This window comes from Talaromyces proteolyticus (genome assembly GCF_021365285.1).
Source record: "Talaromyces proteolyticus strain PMI_201 chromosome Unknown BGW36scaffold_6, whole genome shotgun sequence".
NCBI lineage: Eukaryota > Fungi > Ascomycota > Eurotiomycetes > Eurotiales > Trichocomaceae > Talaromyces > Talaromyces proteolyticus.
The window spans coordinates 859,984-880,497 of record NW_025764282.1 but is presented as its reverse complement, the minus strand read 5'-3'; the positions used below and the strand labels follow the sequence as shown (position 1 = coordinate 880,497).

General features: G+C 48.7%; 8 protein-coding genes across 8 annotated transcripts; 4 read left to right on the top strand and 4 right to left on the bottom strand.

Moving 5' to 3' along the window:
• Positions 1-251: 251 nt before the first annotated feature.
• Positions 252-3,553, bottom strand: BGW36DRAFT_397097 (uncharacterized protein; the record flags this gene model as incomplete). The annotated part of the gene is made up of 3 exons (XM_046218252.1): positions 252-2,224; positions 2,281-2,911; positions 2,975-3,553. The coding sequence occupies 3 exons, from the start codon at positions 3,551-3,553 to the stop codon at positions 252-254; spliced, it is 3,183 nt and encodes a 1,060-aa protein (XP_046072055.1).
• A 1,525-nt stretch (positions 3,554-5,078) lies between these two features.
• Positions 5,079-7,325, top strand: BGW36DRAFT_397096 (putative G-patch domain protein; the record flags this gene model as incomplete). Its single annotated transcript, XM_046218251.1, has 3 exons — positions 5,079-5,284; positions 5,342-7,165; positions 7,202-7,325. The coding sequence occupies 3 exons, from the start codon at positions 5,079-5,081 to the stop codon at positions 7,323-7,325; spliced, it is 2,154 nt and encodes a 717-aa protein (XP_046072054.1).
• A 554-nt stretch (positions 7,326-7,879) lies between these two features.
• BGW36DRAFT_378508 (uncharacterized protein) lies at positions 7,880-9,254 on the bottom strand. The gene has a single exon (XM_046216116.1). It carries the CDS (start codon positions 8,857-8,859, stop codon positions 8,065-8,067), a length of 795 nt encoding a protein of 264 aa, XP_046072053.1. The 5' UTR covers positions 8,860-9,254; the 3' UTR covers positions 7,880-8,064.
• Positions 9,255-10,560: 1,306 nt separating this feature from the next.
• On the top strand, positions 10,561-12,138 carry BGW36DRAFT_378505 (putative ubiquitin domain protein). The gene is made up of 3 exons (XM_046216115.1): positions 10,561-10,583; positions 10,687-11,460; positions 11,511-12,138. Exons 1-3 carry the CDS (start codon positions 10,581-10,583, stop codon positions 11,640-11,642), a joined length of 909 nt encoding a protein of 302 aa, XP_046072052.1. The 5' UTR covers positions 10,561-10,580; the 3' UTR covers positions 11,643-12,138.
• A 156-nt stretch (positions 12,139-12,294) lies between these two features.
• BGW36DRAFT_397094 (nucleolar protein,Nop52-domain-containing protein) lies at positions 12,295-13,440 on the top strand (the record flags this gene model as incomplete). The annotated part of the gene is made up of 3 exons (XM_046218250.1): positions 12,295-12,364; positions 12,440-12,547; positions 12,620-13,440. The coding sequence occupies 3 exons, from the start codon at positions 12,295-12,297 to the stop codon at positions 13,438-13,440; spliced, it is 999 nt and encodes a 332-aa protein (XP_046072051.1).
• Positions 13,441-13,533: 93 nt separating this feature from the next.
• On the bottom strand, positions 13,534-15,537 carry BGW36DRAFT_166382 (putative sphingosine kinase). The gene is made up of 3 exons (XM_046209610.1): positions 15,177-15,537; positions 15,033-15,080; positions 13,534-14,939 (listed from the first exon to the last, which is right to left on the bottom strand). The coding sequence occupies exons 1-3, from the start codon at positions 15,325-15,327 to the stop codon at positions 13,627-13,629; spliced, it is 1,512 nt and encodes a 503-aa protein (XP_046072050.1). The 5' UTR covers positions 15,328-15,537; the 3' UTR covers positions 13,534-13,626.
• Positions 15,538-16,203: 666 nt separating this feature from the next.
• On the bottom strand, positions 16,204-19,299 carry BGW36DRAFT_427314 (putative coatomer subunit beta; the record flags this gene model as incomplete). Its single annotated transcript, XM_046220398.1, has 5 exons — positions 16,204-16,346; positions 16,407-18,018; positions 18,074-18,463; positions 18,518-18,938; positions 18,995-19,299. 5 exons carry the CDS (start codon positions 19,297-19,299, stop codon positions 16,204-16,206), a joined length of 2,871 nt encoding a protein of 956 aa, XP_046072049.1.
• Positions 19,300-19,697: 398 nt separating this feature from the next.
• On the top strand, positions 19,698-20,497 carry BGW36DRAFT_427313 (Mago nashi domain protein; the record flags this gene model as incomplete). The annotated part of the gene is made up of 7 exons (XM_046220397.1): positions 19,698-19,735; positions 19,787-19,824; positions 19,884-19,979; positions 20,040-20,103; positions 20,153-20,240; positions 20,295-20,420; positions 20,483-20,497. 7 exons carry the CDS (start codon positions 19,698-19,700, stop codon positions 20,495-20,497), a joined length of 465 nt encoding a protein of 154 aa, XP_046072048.1.
• Positions 20,498-20,514: the final 17 nt, after the last annotated feature.

Here is a 20,514-nt window from a genome sequence, read left to right as displayed (position 1 = left end):
TTAATGAGTAAAAAGGGAAAAGGAAAAAAGGGAAGAAAGGGAATCACCACATAACGGATGCTGGGCCCGCTGATGAAGTATGCCGGATGAGCGGAGCAAATGATATGATAATAATGTACACGAGAAGCTGACATGCGCTGAATGAGGCATGATGTGGGTTATCAAAGCCGAAGCCATTTCAAGCAACAATGCAAACGTCGTCAAGCACATGAAAAAAATGCTAGGTATCACCTCACTTCGACAATATACAATCAAAGTCTTAAAGCATCTAAAATTCTCTTGGCCATCTCTCGATACTGCCACATGCCACCGGACACTTTCTTGAATTGGAGGCCATGCAAAGAAAGCAATGGAAATTTAACAATCACAATCTCGAACCGCAGAATCAGGTTCTCTCCGGTATCACTCTGTACGCGTGTGGTAGTTTCACCAACTACGCGCTCGCCTACGTTATCTCGATGTGGGACATATTCGTCCGAGTCTTCGGAGTTGGAAATGAAGCTTCGGTCTGGTGGACCCTGATTTCGGCGAGCAAAACGTGTCGAATGGGATGCCTTTGGCTCTTCTCTCACTTCTTCGGCCCCGCGTAATCCCCCAAAACTTATTCTCCGCCTCTGATTAGACAACACCTGACCTTGTCTTTCTGGACTTGGCTGTCTAGCATCAACAACACGGTCGAGATCAATACTGGGTACATGGCGGCAACTGAATCCGCCTTTGATTTCTGTGTACTCGACGTTGAGTTGTTTGAGAACGCGAATAATGTCGGCACGGATAAATGCAATGGGCTTGCTGCTAGTAGTAGAAACGCTAAACAAGCCTTTGAGATAGACTGGTTTGGCGAAATCCTCGCCTGTATTTGCATTTTCCAACGCAGTCCCATTGCCCGACAAATCACCGTCATCTGCATCCTCAGGGACAGTCGCCTCTCGAATCTCTTCGCGACGAGCCCTGCGCGCTTGTATGCTTTCACGGCGTGCATGGCCAAGAGATTTGGTACGCGTAGTTGACGATCGATTCGTCGGTTTAGACTCATACGCTACTGCTGAATCGCCTAGCTTGGCTTTCTCCGGGTCAGCGGCGAAATGGTCAGAGCCGCTTGTGAGAGGAGGTTCGTTAGTTACCCCATCGCTGTCGGGAATTTGCTTTCGAGCTAATCGACGAGAGCGATAATCTGCAGAATTGACACTAGTAGATCTCTCCAGGAACTTGTTAGATTGCGACGATTGGTTGGCAGATCCCGGGGCCTTTAGAAGATCCTGATGCCGTGGTTGGCTGTCCGAGCTATGAATTGCGGTTGGCGACGGTTCTGCTCGTCGTGGCCGCCTCAAACTGAAACCGCGATGCGGCGGCGAGGCCAGCTCAGCAGGGGGTTGCACGTTCAGACTTGGCATATTGGGGGAAGCAATCCTCTCTCGCTCGCTATCACGCCCCCGGTCCTTTACCCTTCGAGTGCTAAAGCGTCTTAGTATACCCGCAGCAGTGCTTTCCTTTTTGATGGGCGTATCTGGTTGCGGCGTCACTATTGCAGGAGCGGTAGGACCGGCGGATGAACCCAACTGCATCTTCTTAATGCCATCGACGATTTCACCGTCGCCATGCGTTCGTGCACGCGGACGACTTCTGGTACTGGTGTCCTTTTCCCCTGGGACATCGTATTGATTCGTATGCGCAGCTTCGGGAGCTGGTAGATCGGGCATTTTCAACATCACGTCAGATGGAATTGACAGGGCACCAGTAGATTTCGCGGTTCTCTCCCGGTCAAGTTTTTCTCTGACAAGAAAGTAGACTGAAATCAAGGGGCTATAGGCATTAAGCGGATCGCTTCCGAGCTGGACTGCCTCAACAGATGGATTTGAAAGTGTATCCCTGCTCGCAGAGTTACGTCTCCGGTAAAAATCGAAGACGCCTCTTTTCTTGTCACCACCAGGGGTGGGAATTGTTTGTTCGCGGGTAAACGTTTTGAGAGCGTTTTGGTAATCATCTGACTCTAGAGTCTTTGTAAGTTGCGCTGTAATGTATTCTGGGGGGCCAAAATCGAATCCTGTCATCTTCTCCACCACCTCTGGGTCTAAAGGTAGTTGCAAAGGTTCGCGCGTAGGTAGGTAGTTCTCCGGGGCACCGTTGAATCCTTTGGTCATCCATGGATGGTTCATAATTTCAGCTAGACTCGCTCGTTGTTTCGGGTCTGTGACTAGCATTCGGGAAATGATATGACGGCATTCTACATGCTGGTTAGCCACAAGAACTCGCGAGAATAGTAATCCTGTCTTGACATACCTGCTGTTAGACCTTGGGGGTATTCAACTACACCCTTCTTAATTTTGGCATGAAGGTTTGGCATACTCTGATCGTCGAACGGAACCTTTCCGCATACAAGAACATACAGAACGATTCCAAAGCTCCACACATCGACCTCAGGGCCCGAGTACGGTCGTGCTTGCAACAACTCAGGAGCAGCGAAATACAGACTACCGCAGAACGTGCGCAAGTGACTCCTTGGAGAAAAGAGATTGCTTAATCCGAAATCAATTATCTTGATGTCGCCTGTTTTGCTGATCAAGATGTTCTCGATTTTCAGGTCACGGTGGACAATGCTGTTGCGATGGCAGTAATCCAAGGCGCTGGCAATCTGGCGTGCAAACTTCCTGGCTTGTTTCTCTTTCAATTTGCCATGGGAAATAATATAGTCGAGCATTTGACCACCGTTGACATACTCGAACAACATGTACCAGTGATATGGCGTGCGAACGACATCTCGCATCCCGCATACATAGGGATGGTCGACGAGCGAAACAATCGCGGCTTCTCTGGCGGTTCGAATTTCCTTTGAGCGATCGGCGCGTTCTGCGTCTTTCCCATTGCGATGTTCTTCGGCGGTGGACTGCCTCGGCACGACCTTAACGGCCACCTGGGACGGAAGCTGTCAGCACATTTGAAACTCTTACAAGGAAATCAGGTACAGGCCACTTACTTGCTCGCCCGTTTCCATATTTCTAGCAATTTTCACCTTGCCCATACTCCCAGCACCGATAGTCTTGCCGAGCGCCCATTGACCTGTTGGAGTAGGGATCATGGTACGACGCTTCGGCTGTAGTGAGTTTGCAGCGTACGCCTGTGCTGACTGCTCGGCGACAGCCGCTTTGGCATCGACTGTGGTACCAACCATCTTGACGCTGTCCCGCCTGGATCGCGACGAGGTGCGGTGGTGATGCTGAGGCGCTCGCACCGAGTCAGGTCGGTAAGCGGGCGGTGGGCGCTCCTGAGAGCGGTCTCGGGAGCTCTCCCGGCGGGACGATGGCGGACGGGCGAGATTGGGATTCTCAAAATCACGGCGAGCGATGGTCGAGGGGACGTAGCTGGGGGGTGGTCGACGATCATACGACTGCGGTCGGGAGGATGAATGATGGCGGGAGTGTGAGTGTGATGATGATGATGATGGGGGCCTGTTGGTGGTGCTGCGAGCCCTGTGGGGAAGATCCGACGATTGGGGGGGAGGATGCGCCTGCGCGCGGGAGGAGGAGGAGTGGCTGCGAACAACCGTCGGACTCATCGAGGCAGATGCCGCGGCCGACATCCCGAGCGCTCTAGATGAATGCTTGGGTTGGCGTCTAACTTTCAACCTCTATAGCTATTTGGATGTCTTGTGATATTTTCTCAGCTACAGATCGCCGTCGTTAATTAACCATGTGCCTTGGACAATGGTTGGTGCGGCTCGAAGCGATCGACGCAGAGGAGCGGTGCTGCCGGGCTGTTGCTGTAGCCTGTCGATAACAATATTAATAGACTGAGAGATTGAGTCTCTCGCGGTGAGTCCTCCTCCAGTCGCCGTTCAAGCGCGGGCAGATTGTGGTACCACGTATGACGATTGCAGTCACCGGGATGTAGACAGTGCAGAGAGCCAGACGAGGAAACAATAATAATCTGCAAGGCAGAGATCAAGAAAGCCTGGATATCAACCAGCCGCCGAAGATGGGGGCATGCACGGGAGGCTGGACAGGCGATGGCTGGTAAGTACTGCTAATAATAACCAGTCAACTAAGTGGTAACTCAGGGAAGCCTTGGTTGACGCCGGTAACTAGGGAAATCGCACCTGCTAATGGCCTAGCAGCAACTAGTGCGAGTAGCCAGACACTCTTTGCTTTTTGCGTAGATCAGCACGCTGCACTGTCTGGAATAATGTCTGTCGATGTTGAACTGGAGAGCTTGCCTCTGGGAGACGCGGCCACGTTAAGTACTGCAAGCGGCCTGCTTGCGACTTGTTGGGCAATCTGAGTCAGGCTACAAACGAGGTTCCTGTCAGTCAGCGCCTGCTCAGCTCACGGGACGGGGCCAACCCCAAGCATGGAAAATGACCCAAAGTGACCAGTACGAATATTGCTCTGAACACTGCGCAGCTATTGAATACTAATCTTATTTATTACTTTTGCTTGTTGAGGAGGAAACATGAGTACCCGCTGCCCCCGCTGGTGCTGATGCCCAATGCCCATGCTGCATGTATTCATTATCCAGAACCTTGAGAGCCTAGAATAATAAATATGCTTCTTAGTGTTATAATCAGGTGGCTCGCGATGATCTGAGACCATTGGGCTTTGTTCTACCGCCAGGTGCGAATGCCTGACGAGCCAAGAATAATTAATCCGCACTGGAACAACGGCATATTATGACTACTAGTGATGCTGTGTCCCACATGTGATAATACTGACCTAGAAGAAGCGCTTCTAAATACACAATATACGACATCTCGTGCTGATAATAATAACATAAGCATGGAAAGGACTTAAACTTAAGTGCGTATTTGCTACCAGCCACAAATGGGCTCCCGTGGCGGTGCGCTAGACTATTCAGGGACTTCCTTCCTTGAAAGTTCCACCCAGCTTCGCCTTGTGATGTACCAACCCTTCTTGTGCGCCCACCGTCTTCATCAGATGGCTGTTCGCTGTCGAGCGTGATTACGGCCCTTGGCTCGCCGTGTAACTGACTTGCGAGTGTCGGCGCGTCTCGGCTGGCCCCGGTTCGCCACGAAGAGGATCAGAATTACGGAGATTGATTGTTCTTTGAAGTGCCGTCATACTGCCATGGCCAGCAAAAGACCCCGATCAGCCTTCGAGGCTGATCTCCAGGCCCAACAGTCTCCCTTCGCCTTCTTTGGCACGCCGTTGCCACCCCTCGACCCAAGCGTTCGGGACGATGGATCCTACGTACCCGTGTGGAAGCAGGAGGTAACGGATGAGCGAGGACGGAAGCGACTGCACGGCGCCTTCACTGGAGGATTCAGCGCCGGGTGAGCCCACGGTTTATGGTCATCAAGGAACATACGGACTAAATACATGTGCTACAGGTATTTTAATACGGTGGGTTCAAAGGAAGGATGGACGCCAGCGACCTTCGTTTCATCCCGCGCAAACCGCGCTCAAAAAGCGAAACAGCAGCAGGTTGAAGACTTTATGGACGAGGAGGATGTACGTGAGGCTGAAGAGTCAAAGCAGCTTCAGACTTCCGAGGACTTTGCTGGTTTTGGCTCGACCAAGTCCCACCTCGCCCAAAGTGGCGGTATCATGGACCTTCTCAAAGCCGATGGCGAGACCATGGGAGTGAAACTTCTGAAGAGAATGGGCTGGAGAGAAGGCCAAGGTATTGGGCCAAAAGTACGTCGAAAGGCAAACCTAGGCGATGGTACACAACCCGGAAACGAACCGCAACCTTCGACACATCTCTTTGCGCCTGAAAATGCGCCCACAGTGACCTTCATCCGGAAGACAGATCATAAAGGACTCGGCTTTGAAGGAGAATCACGACTCGAGTCTAACCTGCTGTTAGAAAGCGGACGAGATGATAACGACAACGAAGATGCCCCTGATTCGTTCTTTGGCCAGCGACTAGAAGCACGTAAGAAGACCAAAGAAAAGAAGGCTCCTCGTCACGGTGGATTTGGCGTCGGAATATTGAACGATACCGGATCAGATGACGAAGATCCGTATTCAATGGGACCCCAGATATCCTACAATCGTACTATTGGCGGTGACAAGAAGAAGAAAAAACCCAAAGGTGCTGATGGGGGCAAGCTCACAAGTAGCTCAGCCAACCCGCTCCTAAATAACAAACCCGTATATATCTCGAAGAAAACATCTTTAGCCGGTTTCCGCAAGTGTCATGATGGTCGGTTGCCGCTCGAGGGCTTCGTTCTCGCAGATGCCATTTCTAGCCTATCTCTTTCTTCCGGAAAAGTCTTTGCACCACCTAAGATACCAGAGGGTTGGAAGCCTACTAAGACTCCAACTACAGACCGAGACACTACTGGCTACACGTCCACTGCCGATGCTGCCAAAGCCTCCACCCTTGATCCCAAAACCCGTGCCCAGCTTCTAGGGGAAGACCAATTGCCTGGTAAATCAATTTTTGACTGGATGACTCCGGAGGCCCGCGAGAGGATAGCCAAATTGACTGGCAAAACTGATTTGCCTCCAGCGTTGGGAGAGAAAGCTCCGAAAGGATATGAAATCTCTGATTCCGAGAAGCGCAGAAACATATGGGATCTCGTCCCTAAACTTGATAAAGCCGTTGCTGTCCAGGCCTTGAGTAGAGCCGTTGGAGGCTGGATGCCCTACGCCGAAGACGAAAGCAAAAGGAGCCGTTATCGCGTGTTTTTGGAGGTGCGAGCTGGTTTGAAAGACGGCCTACCAGACCGACTGCCAGGCTCGACAACGGATGATTGGGTTACAGAAATGAGAGAGTTTGCTAGAGCTGCGGAGGTTTTCAAGCCAGTGTCTGGTGTGATAGCCTCTCGGTTTACTTCTGCCAGTTCAGCTCCTAAGCTAGCATCTGACCAGCTTGATGCTTCCAGCCCCCTCTTGACCCAACCCGCATCGAAGCCTGAAGACCCCGCCGAGGAGGCAGCCAAGATTGGTATGTTCGGGCCTATGACTCGTAGTACAATCTCTTTCTTCCCTACTCGTCTACTCTGCAAACGCTTCAACATCAAGCCTCCAGCTCATGTTCAACTCGACCCGGGAGATATTCTGGGAGGGGAGGCTTCTAATGCTACACGATTCACAACCACAACGACGTCTCGTCCTTCGGACAACTCCCGGCTCGATCTTGTGTCTCAAGATGTGATGAATCAATTACTTGCGGAATCTACCAAGACTGATCGGACATTAAGCACGTCAGAACCAGGGCAGGCCACGGCCTCACCTTCCAGAGCTCCGATTGTTGTTGAACCAGAAAAGAATGAAGCTCTAGAAGCAGACCGACCCGGGGAAGCCGTTTTTAAGGCGATTTTTGGGAGCGATGAGGAGAGTGATGAGGAGAGTGATAAAGAATAAACAAAGTTTTCACGGTAGGTGCTCTCGATAAGTAAGCTCTTCATCTGTAAACCCAATGGCACAAAGCCGTGTACAGTATTAGACCAAACAATCGATTTTCAGCAGTATGTCTCTATTCTGGATAACTATTTATAAAATAGACGCGAGCTGTGCCGGACCGATCTAGTTCGTAAGTCCTGCCGCCTTAAGGAGCCGCAGTCCATATGCACGTATTCTCCCTCGCCAGTTAGGTCAGGCAGTCAAACTCTGTGATCTGTAGTGGCAGTTACTTAGGGGTAACTCGGATTCTGTTCTATCGGTGACATTCTCATCGAACGGCCAACGATTGGCGTCAGGCTCCATTGATGGAATAGCCAAGCTCTGGGATACCACCACAGAAACCATGCAGCAGACTCTCGAGGGCAACTCAAATCAGGTTTAGCTTGTGGAATTCTCACTGGACGGGCCGACTTCTGATATCATAGGGGCGTGGTAGTACAGTCAAACTTTGGGATACCATCATCAGAGCTGTTTAACAGACTTTTTAAAGTGTCATTCGGATTCATTTTAGTCTATAGAATTCCTACCAGCCGGTCAACTAGTTCCATCCGACTCTTTTCAGGGGCTAATTCAGCTATCTTAATTGTTGATATAAATAGTCTGCATCGATATTTGGCTACCAACGACACTGAGTGAGGCCCATTAGGAGCCATAACAGAAAAATAAACTATTGCCATGACGGGATCTCCAAAAGAGACTGTTACTTGAGCAGCCTCCCTCCATCGGTCAAAATAGTTTGTCCGGTGATGAAACGGTCCTTCATAAGATACAAGTACGACTCAGCCGTATCCTCTGGCCGGCCTAGAATACCCAGCAAGTTCGTATCACGAAACATCTGATAAGTAGCGTTCTTCACCGCTTCATTTTCACCCCCAATTGATTGCAATAATTCTGTGTCGATGGCGCCAGGAGCCACGACATTCACTCTCAGGGGTGCTAGTGATATTGAGAGCGCACGCGCGGTTGCATCAACCGCACCAGCCGATCCGATTCCGGCGACATGATCCTTGAGCGGCTTGAACAGCATGGTCCCCGTCGTGAGGGTGATACTTGCCTGGGGTCCGGCTTCCATATACGTGGGTGCATGCTTAGCCAGCATCAAGATGCCCGCGAGACGTGGGCCACCAGTGTTCGCCTGCTCGGGCGTGATTTCAGAAAGTGGCGGACGCGAACCTGGGCCACCGGCCGTGTTCACGACGTGGTCGATTTTCTTACCATCCTTGGTGGCGAAAGCAAGGAGCGATTCTAGGCTTGCTTCCACAGTGGAGGGGGTATACAGGTCACAAGCCTGGCCGGAGATGCGGGACGAAAGGTTGGGATAGGCGTCACGAAGACGGGACACTGCTTTCTCGACTTTCTCGGGGTTCGAAGAAGCGATCACCACCGAAGCACCATATTCGAGCGATCCCTCGGCGACGCTGAAGCCAATGCCTGATGTGCCCCCGAGGATCAAGATGCGGGTGTTCGCAAGCTTGTTGAACTTTTGCTGAGACATGTTTGAAGTACAGTTCAAGTTAATGATTTGGAGAAAAATTAAAAACAAAATGATGCTTTAAACTTCAATCATGGGTGGGATCTGCTATGATTCTAAGGTGTCGATAGTCAGGATAGTTATACCCCCAAGTGTCTATCTAAATGATTTGGCAGAGTAGAAGACCATAACGGCGATAACCGGACATAAGAAAGGAATTCTGGGGTTGCTTGGGCCAAAGCAACCGCTTATCTCCATATCTTCTAGTGGAAGTACAGCGACAAACCTGTATTATATTAGGCCAAAATTACCATTACTAATTGTGTCATCGCGGAGCGAGGTAGCTGCAGACTCTCCGTAAGCATTTCACCATTGACGGCCAGCCAGTGGATGAGAAGGACTTCGGACACGGATTTCGGAGAGACGTTGATGCCGACTTATGTGATTCTTGGTGACTTCTGCGATTTATGATTTACGAGGCTTTGTTTCATGGATAAATAGGGTTCCCCCAGATACACACCTTAGTACTCCATTCTAGGTGCATATCTCCTAGCTGCTATTTTAGAATTAGTGGCATATATGCTATATGGAAAGTTGGATGGGTTTAAAATGAAGCTATATAAGTCCTTAGAAAGGCTACATATATTTTGACTTCTGTTGTCGTACTTGCCTAGAGAGCTATAGAAGCGTAGAAAGGATTTAATTTAGTATGAAGGCTTTTAGAAACAAGAAATTCTTTCTATAATCTTCTCTTGGTCATTCCCCCTATTTCCCTTTTAATTCATCCTCAGCAACAACTCGTCCCCTGGCATTATTGAGAGATTATCATTACTTTACTATATTACTATGCCACCATATTAGTCTACTCTGCATGCGCCGGGCCCAAAGCGGCATAGCCTCAGTGGGGGTATCGTATAAATTTAGGACGCGGCTAGTCCAGCTGCGGATAGCGTGACCGCTGGGAAGAGGAACATGCGATACTCCCTCTCAGTATCAGAGCTGCTTGCGACGGCGGCTGGGTACATCATGTATTGCTCTGCAAGGTCCGAGCTGATCCGGAACGGCCCAAGAAACAGTACCAGGTGCCTAGTAATAAGCTTTCCATGAGCAGACGCTGACGTCTGACTGGCGTCTTGGCCCATGTGGTGCGTCGTCGCATGTCGTATGATTCGGCGGCCAGCGGCGCTTGCCCAGAAGCAATCTAGGCATCTGGAGAGTCTCCTCTCCTCTCCTCTCCTCACATTGATCAATGCCTCTTCCCCCTCTTCCCTCTCCCCTCTCCTGCTCTCATCAAACAGCAAATACTACCTATATTTGCGCCCTTGTCGCAGGGACACTGGCCGTCTCGCTCCCTTTTGAATGCGCGCCAGGCCCGACCTACTGAGCTTGCTATTCTCTCCCTCGTCACAACGTTTTGTCCCCGCTAGCCCCTAGACGCTGTTGGCTCTCATTGTTGATCATGCTAATGATGCTGTTCGCCACTATTTCTGCACTGCCCGACGTCCTTCAGGTCAACTAGCAATACAGTGTTGAGAGCCATAACCTAGTCGCCAGTGTGCAACTCTCGACAGCATTTGTTCGACCTTAAGCACGAGCTTGTGCATTTTACCGTCTGCTACTCATCATCTACAGCAACTTCACAGCAACTTCGCTTTGGAATCAACTTGTCACTAGTCTATTTTTCTTTAATCAACCCCGATCTGCTCTCACCTTGCTCTCGGTGTGCGGCGCAAGCATCATGCAAGATGGTAAGTGGTTATGGCATTGCACAGCGCATAATTTTCCTATTATTCAATTCCCACATCGCAGTCTTGACCATTTGTAAAGCGGATCTGACCCTGTCTCCGATAGGGCTGCTGTTTTTCTCGATCGAATAACGACGAAGGCTCGTCACATGTAACTGTGACACAAGAGTCCTATGCGGATCATGCGAGACACTCGGAGCATTCGGCAAACAACCAGAATCCAAATGAGGCCCCGCGTCGTCAGTCTCAGTCAAGACGAGTGAGAAATCATCAAGGACCGCCATTGCCATTAGATCAGCATTACAACCAGCCCATCCGTCTGCATGTATGGCGTAGCAAACGACGCACGTGGACGCCTGCACAGCTTGCAAAAGAACGGGAGGAGTTCTGGGATACTAGGGTTACGGGGCGATCAGAAATATGGGATGCTCTGCGTGCTGCGATCTCGCTTTTATGCGGCGGAGAGACAGACACTGCGCAAGGTATCATTGATGCTGCTGGTATAACTGTGCCCACGGGAGATTTCTGTGAAGGCTGCTATGACGAAAATGGAGTCTTGTATCGGCTGCCTCAATGTATTGTCAGTGACCCGGAGAATATGGTAGACGATTCATTTTTGCGTGCTCAAGACGATGAGCCAGGTGACGATGTGGACGACGATGCAATATCTGACCCAAAAATCATACCGGAAGAGTCAGATGATGAGCTCATACCCGATGACCTCGAAAGACGACGGGAGGAGAAAGGAAAAATGAGTGAGCGTGATATGATCAAGGTGCGGGCACGGCTTAGTGATCGAGGAGGGCCTGACGTGACGGTGTCCATCAGCAAGACCCAAACGGTCGGTATGTTAGCTCGACGAATACAGAGTGAAGCTAGCGTATGTATTTCCCCAGTATAGATTCTGTATATCTTGCTCACTTCGACTAGGTGCCCAGTTTTCAGCGCGTTCGTATTGCATACCTTGGTCGAATGCTCAAGGAACACGAGCCTTTACTTGATCAAGGATGGAACCAAAGCAACATAATCAATGCATTGGTCGTCTCTAGATCGTCTCTGTGATGCAGCCCACATTTACTAAATGTGCGATCTCGTTCACATCTTACCTTGCCACTCTCTCATAGCATCTTTTTTTTATCGGAGTTAAATCTGTTTTTTGCACAATACCCCTACTGTTGTTTTCCATTATCTTCAATCAAGGCTCTTGTTCTTCATTATCGTCCTAGTTTTGTCTGATGCATCCACAGTGGCGTTGCTCGTCTGATTTCCTTTGAAACTGAATGTCGTATCTTTGCTTCACGTAACAATTGAATGATGTATGGTGTGGATAATTAAAACTAGGAAAATTTCTGAGAGAATCTCACATAGCCATGCAAGCCTTTTCAACCAAGACCATAAGTTGAACAAATCCCAGAGACAACCTGGGAGTCACAACTTTGAAGACTTGTAAATATTCATGCATTGACCAATGAAATGCCATATGGCCTGTCTCAAGGCGGTGAAGGGCGGAGCGGAGCTTCTAAGGCGGAAGAAAAAAAAGTTGCGGCAATTAGTATGATGTTCAAACAGCATACATGAAAATTCTACGCATATAGCCCGTTCCTGTGAAGGGCTAGTCTGTAACTCTGAACACCTGAATCCTCTATTTCATCATCTGCGACTACTCTGAAAAACAAGTGCTAGACGCCTGTCCGAGGTAGCCGCCACCAGCAAAATGGCTACCGCAACCAACCACGCGGAACAAATCCAGAAAACGCCATTTGTGAAAGAATTGGCTTCAAGCGGTATGTCTGGGCTAGATTCCCATTTACAAGAATACTGGAGATGCAATTGGCTGACTGATATTAATTCTAAAACAGAGCGCAAAACTCGCGATAAAGCCTTGGAATCACTGTCACTCTTCCTGCGCGCCCGCCGCGATTTATCTCTCCTCGAACTCTTGAAGATTTGGAAAGGTCTATTCTTCTGTGCGTTCTACACTCCACTCTTATCTAAACAATTCTACAAAGGCGTTTGATCATACTGACTGGGTTATCTAGGCTTCTACCACTCCGATCGTCCACTCACCCAACAAGCCCTCGCACGTGATCTTTCATATACCCTCGTTCCCAGTCTTCCGCGAGAAAGCCGACTGCGATTTCTACGTGCGTTCTGGATTACTATTGGCCGCGAGTTTCATGCTCTGGACCGGCTACGATTGGATAAATATCTGTTGCTGATCAGATACTACGTCGGGGTTGCCTTTGAGGTGTATCTGCAGGGACAAATTGGGCAGTCGGATAACACCGGCGATGTTGGCCGCGATGGAAAGAAAAGGAAAAGGGCGGGGGAAGAAAAGTCCAAAAATGGGAAAAGGAGGAAGCAAGATTCTGCTACAGCCGAAGCAAAGACGGAAGAAAACAATATTAAAGGCGAGAAATGGGCGGAATTAGAGTCTTACATAACATTGCTCGAGCAAGGGCCCCTTTGTCCGATAAACTTCGATCCGACGGAGGAAGATGAGTCAAAAGAGAAAAAGTCCGAGGAAGATTCGATACCGATGCCGCATGGTCCCGATGGTCTTCGGTATCATATCAATGATATATGGCTTGACGAGCTTGCCAAAGTTATTGATACGAATAGTGGTGAGGATGAGGGGGAGGGACAGAAATCGCTGAAGGATCGATTTGATATCCCCATGGATTTGTTGTTGCGGCCATTTAAGAAATTGAAGAATGAGTGCCCGACAAAGTCTGTTCGGCTTAGGGTATCTCGTGAGGTTTTGGAGGATGCGAGACTCGTCGAGTGGGGATTCAGAGAAAAGGTGGTGGAGGAAGACAGTGATGTGGAAGAAGATGAGTGGGATGGGCTGGGGGATTAGTTTTCTTCGTTATTATATGTAGAGCAGGTTACTTTGGTTTGGGAAAAAGAATGTTTTCTATATAACGCTTTTCTATTTACTAGGATCGTAGATCCTATGACTTGGGTAAGGAATATCTTGAGTATGGGTATCATGCAAGGGAATGTATACAAGACATGAAATCGACACAGAAAAGTTGCCTCCCATTCAACTAGGCCCTTGCGCTTCATATAAATGTCCTGACTTCGAAAGCACCGTACCCAGTCCTTGGTGTACCTCTACTTGAAAAGGTGCGAACGGGATTCGTTCACCATCAACACTAATGTAGCCGTCGTCACGATTCCTTGGAACAAGGCGGTAGCCGGTAACTTTACGGGCTACTACTTCAGGGTAGTCGAAGTGAGCGCCGTTTTCGACCGCAGTCATCATAGATAACGCCTTCAACCGACCGGCTTTTCCATCAATCATAACGAGATCTATCATCCCATCATTAGGAAGTGAGGCTGGGAAAAAGTTGATATCCGCGGACATAATAGCCATGTTCCCCGCGTAAAAGTTGCCCAACGTGTCCGTCGACAGCTTCTCCCAATCACTAGGTAACTCATCATCGATAGTACCGTATTTGAGCGAGGGCAAACCCTTACCGGTCTGATCGCCAGGACCAACCGGCCTAAGTTCCGGCTTTTTGTTCTTATATGCATAATAATGTTCTTTGATCTTGTCTTTCTGGTCTATCTCAACCTTGAAAGCCAAGTCGCATGGGTATGTAATTTGACCAATCAAACGAACCAAGAAGCCATAAGTGAAGCGAGCAGCACCCATCCAACGCAAGTGGTCGGTTCCCAAATCTGACTCGGCGATTATTCCATACGACTGAGACAGGAAAGACAATGTTCGAGCATTATGTTGAGTAATCGACGTTAGATCCATAGGAGTCCGCAAACCTTTAATAATGCCCAGAGCTACCGAGCTGACACTGTTAGTACCAAAAAGATTCCAGGCCAAGGCATTCCCGGAACCACATGGAAGCATCACAACTGCAATCCTCGTGAGCGCTTCGGAGGCATTCGGTTTCTTTGCCAGCCCATTTAAGACTTCATACGGCAGACCGTCTCCGGAACAACAAACGATTGCATCATATGCGTCAATGTCTATATTTTCGGAGATCTCTGTAGCGTGGCCAGTGTGAGTCGTCGTCTCCAAATCAGTCGTGCAGCCAGCAGCCTCGAACATGGGCGCTGCATATTCAGTATATAAGTCTTTGGCGTATCCTTTGCCGCCATAAGGATTGATCAAGACGCGCAACCTCTTGTTTCGTTGTGCATCGCCGTAAGCGAGTTCCAATAATCGCTCTATCCAAGGTTCTGCTCTTGCCGCGTCGCCATGAAGAACATATTGTAGTGTGCTGGGGGTATAGTCGTCTTTTAAAATCAGCCTCGCGTATTTTATAGTCAGAGTTGAATCGGAAGCATCGACGGCGAGGATATTGTAGAAAGGAATTTCTTGGGATGCGGTAGACTCTATGGCCGGTATTAGCACATGCACTTTAGGCCAACATTTAATCAATAGAGGCGAAAGCTGGCCGTATTTATTTTAGGAAGAATATTCAATACCGGTTGTTCTTAGGCCGCAAAACCTTATATTCTTCACAATTTTGGGATCTGGACAGCAAAGAAATGTTGGTTAGTCATGTTCTCCAAGCTACGTGGCGCAAGCCACTTTGCAGCCTTTTAGGAGAATATGAAGCTATCACACACCTTGTATAAGAAGCGTATCTGCTCCGAGGGTCAAGGTGATGTTATTCCCAACGTCAAGGACATAATTGGGGTTGAATGTTTCCGCAGCAGAGGTCGCAGCCAAAGAGTCGGCTATATTAGGCGACTTTTGCGTCGGATTCTCAGTAGACATGGTATCTATTGCACAATACAAATCATACTGCGTAATAATATGGAAGGATAGAGTGACTCTGATCGGATGAAAAGTAGGACACGCTTCAAATGCGCGCGTAATAGCGACAAAGAAAGGATGACAGGTACGGAGTCAGTCTAGATAAGTGTCTGCCTGTGCTCGGCAGTGTTGGAATAACTCTGAAATATGGGTCCCCTGCAGCCGAGTCGCTAACCATATTTCGGCATCTTCCTGTAAGTTCCCATAAATTACCCCACCCTCGTGCAATCTTGAGCAGTGACACAACAAAACGCCTGAGTGTCTGTAAGCTGATTGGCTCTGACTCAAATCTTTTTGGTTTTATCATCCAGAAAAGGTTAAGCGTCCGCCCGCCGTAGCCACTCGCAGTTAGCCACTCGCAACTCGCAAGCACCGCTCTATCACTTCCAAACATGGCAATTTACATGAAGCCATCAAGAAGATATTATTGGTTTGGCTTGCTATGGCTGTATAAACTTAAACCTTAGTCGCATGAGACCCTTGGCAAAACAATTCGATTTGTTAATGTAAGAGAGAATGCTGAGAAGACTGTCGGCTTGTGTCTCCGTTGGCGCAGTCTATACGGATGAAACAATCAATCGACGTTGAAATCCTACAGCAGTTATACGGGCGAAACTCCAACAGATTAACTTGTAGATTTATTCTTTTCAGGTGGCTCAGAAGATCTCCAAGATAGGTGACACATATTAAACATGAAGATCTCCATTCAACAAGAACCTGGGCTCATGATCATTCCGGAGGTAGAACACAAAGAAATAAGACCGCTAGCACTCCAAGGCTAGTTAACTGTATTTTGAACACGAAAGGGAAAAAAAGAAACTCGACATTATCAATCCTCTATGCAACAGACGCTTTCAGTCCCTTAAGCGACCCCAAAGCAAGGGCAAGCCCTTGCGAACGACTTCTTATACGCACAAATCCAGTGATTGGCCCATCTTCTCCCTCCTTTTCAATGCTCAAGTTTGCTAATGCATCCTCACCTATGACCATAGTTAGCAAATGTAAATTCAGTAGGAGTGTTCTAAGAGGAAAAAACTTACCAAAAACGCTTCGAGCATACAGGTTAGCACTGAGGAACTGGCAGTCACCCTGAAGTGATGCATCTGGTGTCAGGCATGTCATGTTGGTGCTTTCCATCAGCTGCTTCAGGAACTCGCGAAGGTCCTTGGCTTTAGAGTTGATATTGACCTTATTCTCCCACTCAAATTCAGTCCACATGGTGCGGAACTGTGTTTCTGTGCAGGAGGCGGGCTGAATGTAGTCCATGATATCGGCGTGAATATCGTTCAAAATAACCACATGGGTTTCGGTGGAGCTTGATCCATCGTAAACCACGTTTCCAAATATGACACCAGCATCGGTAGACGAAACCTTGACTGTAGCTTGCACATTCAAGAAATCCCGAGGTCCCAAATTTTGTGTTGTTGGGCGCTCGACGACCTTCAAGTCGCCAAGAGTTGCGAACTCAACTGAGAGATTCTGTAAAGTTTCCGTCGTTTGGTTAACCAAGAGTACGTCCAGGACAATATCAAATTGATGAACCTGAACGTAAGCTTCAGCATATACCGGGTCGGAGAAACCTGTGAGCTGAACAATTCGGCTGAGTTTCGAGGAAAGATTCTCTATAGTAGCATCGCCACCAGTGGCTTTAATAAGATCTAGTTCAATCTCATCGGCGCCTTCCCCAGCGTTCTTCTTAGCTAGCTGCCGGATGGGAATGGTGTCGTCGATTTGAACAGCAGTTTTAGCTTTCTCTGACGCCTCCTTCGCTGCACGCTTCCTCTCCTCGGTCTGCACGATTGTCCTGAACGCCTTTCGTGTATCTTCCAAAAAGGTAGTCTCAAGCTCTTTTCTCTCCGAGAACTCAGTTAGAGAGCGCACACAGGTCATGATACGATCCACTGAGTCTTCGTCAATTGGGGCTTTCACAAATTGCGATTGACCAACGCGAATAATGGAGATCATGATAAGCATAGCCTCAGCTCGAAGCGCGTTGGTACGAGCAGCGTCTTGAGAAACATCGGAGTGTCGCATGACCAACTTGGTCAAAGTAGATGATAGAACTGTTGCGAGATAATAATCACCATCTAGGATGAGCTGACGCAATGGAGGCTTCTGGGCGGCTTTCACGGCCTCCAACTTAGCAGCTGCAGCTGATCGACTTGTCAGAGCACTTTCAGTGGCATATGTTCCGTCTGCAAGCACTTTTCGAGACCCACTTGGAGCCGCAGGCTTAGCATGGCCATTTACTTGATCAGTTATAGGGGCGTTTTCGTCAGGAACTTCGTCCAGTAACCGTTGTTCCGATGCCAGGATAGGAATTTCTCCAAGACTAGCCCTGATGCGCTTCCAAGCTTCGCGAATGTCATTGGCTTCAAGAGAATATTCTCCAACGACCCAAAGAACACCACGGTAGACCTTGCCAGCTCGTACTTCGGCGAGTGTTGCTACCAGACGCTCAATGATGGATCCACGCAAAGCAGGGAATTTCTCGACAACTTCTTTGACGAACGAAATGACATCGACTGCTGAATTATTGTTGAAATCGCCAATAAAATCCATAAGCAAGTCAACGACGCTAGCAGCAATCTCCGAGAATTTGATTGCACAATGATGGATGGATTGGATGAGGAGTTGTCGATATTCACTGGCCTATTCAAACGCGGAATGAGCAATGTGTTCAGGTCAGCAGCAAGGAATGACATACCTTCTCATACTGTTCGTCCACGGTTTTTGCAAGCTCCTTCTTGAGAAGCATGACAATCTCTTCCACATTCTTGCTCGAAACCATTTCTAGAGCAATGCCAAGAGCTTTGCGCCGGACATCAATATCGGGGCTAGAAAGAACACGTAGGATTTCCATGGTCAAATCATCTAGGACACCCTCATTCCGGATTCTTAGTTGATCCACCCTGTCAAGCACAATAAGTTTCACGTTGTTATCCGCTTCCTTGATGCTGAGCTCAATCAATTTCGAGGCAGCTGCTTTCACGGCCACAGGGTTGCTAGTAAGGGCTGTAAGTGAAGTAGCAGCCTCGTAGATAACTGTGCTCGCCGAAGCATCGAGAAGATCAAAGATCAATCGTAAATATCGTGCCTAATTTATTCTCAGAATCAGATGTTACATGCGATCCGCTTATTCGTCACTCACCTTGTTCTGGGCATTCTGTACCGCATCCTTTCTAATAAATTCAAGTTCGACCAATTGTAACAGCTCATCAGCGTTAGGAATACTGTCAAATGTTTCGCTCAAATATTCCAGTGCTTTCTGGTGGCTGATGGACATGAGGGCAGCGAATGCGTTGCGTTTGCAGGTGTGGTCGCTTTCCGATCCAAGGAAAGTTTGAATGAGTTCCGGGGCATCAGGAATCAAAGATTCTGAGTGTTGATAGATGGAAGATACAGCCCACACGGCATTCTTCCGCACATAGGCGTGGCGGTGTTCGAGGCAGGAGCGAGCTGAAGAGAGGAGAGGTTCAATAAGTTCAGGCTCACGGAGTTTGCAAAGAAAGCGGAGAGTGTTTCCTCGGACATATTCGTTAGGATGTTGCAAGTCGTTCCGAATACCATTGCTGGCAAACTATTAGAAAGGCCGACATTGGAAGGAATGAAGCATTTAACCACTCACCAAACCAAAATCATCTCTTGTTTCAACTTTCCAGTAGCATCGAGCTTCGGGCAGATTTCGTAGTAGAAGTAGAGAAGCTTTTTCAGAGACTTGCTCTTCGAGGGCATAACAAATCGAATGATGTGCATGAGTAGCAGGGGCATTGGGTCGCCATTGAGCATGATTGTTATGATTCTCCGCATGGTCTCCAATTTTGTCTCGTCGGTGCCCTTCTCTAATTGCATTTTGAGGTCTTGCAGAGAAGGCTGGTCCGCCGTGTTGTCCTGGTGGACCAGGCTGTAAGTATTTTCTAAGAACGACGCCATGGTTGTTGTCTGCTGGCTAGATGATGTACGGGTGATCGAGGGTGTAAAGGGAGATCAGGAGCTGAATCGGGTCAGTCGCATCCAAATTGGGAGGAGCAGTGCGTGCGATCGTAATGAGAAAGGCCCCAGGTCAGAAAAGAGGATATCAATATCGTGTCCCAACCTCCGTCGCCTTCCTTGAATGCATTGGCGGGGTTGTCAACAGTTCGGAGACCTTGTCTACTTGTCCATTTGCCCAGTGTAGCCTGAGCGGGAATGTGTGGATGACTAAGCCGAGCTAGGCGCCTAGCAGCCTCCCCGCCAATTTGCTGCTGCTGCCAGCATTATTTCGAGCTTCCATAACGTCTCGCAATCGCTAATTACCTCGTCTACTACGAAGTTATCGGGGCACAGACACCATGTCGGACCTCAACGAGCCCTTCTATCTCCGCTACTAGTAAGGCACAATCAATGCCCAGGTTTCCTCCGCTGCTGACTTAAAACGCAGCTCAGGTCACTCTGGGCGGTTCGGACATGAATTTCTAGGTAAGAGAAATCGCGCATTCTCTCGATCGCCAAGTATTAGTATCCTGACGCGCCTGCAGAATTTGACTTTCGTACACTCGGCGATGGCCGCAGCGCTTCGGCTCGTTATGCCAATAACTCCAACTACCGAAACGATTCGCTCATCCGGAAAGAAAGTGAGACTCGCTCATTCCAAGCAGACAAATTTTTCAGTTATAGAATCTAACAGTATATAGTGTGTGTCAGTTCCCTGCTTGTCGAGGAGATAAAGCGTATTATCAAGGATAGCGACATCATGAAGTAGGAGGGCCGATATCATTTTCGATGCTTGTCGCTAATTTTTACCAAGGGAAGATGATTCCAAATGGCCGCAGAAGAACAAAGATGGGAGACAGGAATTGGAAATTAGACTGGGCAACGAACATATTTCTTTCGAGGTGATTGGGACGAGAGATCGCCTAGGTTGCTGAAGACTAACGTTTTTGTTATAGACCGCGAAGATCGGCTCTTTGGTCGACGTCACAGAATCGGCGGACCCAGAAGGACTGCGCGTCTTTTACTATCTCGTCCAGGACTTAAAGGCGCTCGTCTTCTCCCTTATTTCCTTACATTTCAAGGTAACCATCTACGAGGAATGCGCCAATGCAAGTCTGCTGCTAATATTGAATTCTCACCACAGATCAAACCTATCTAAAGAAAGATATCAAATAT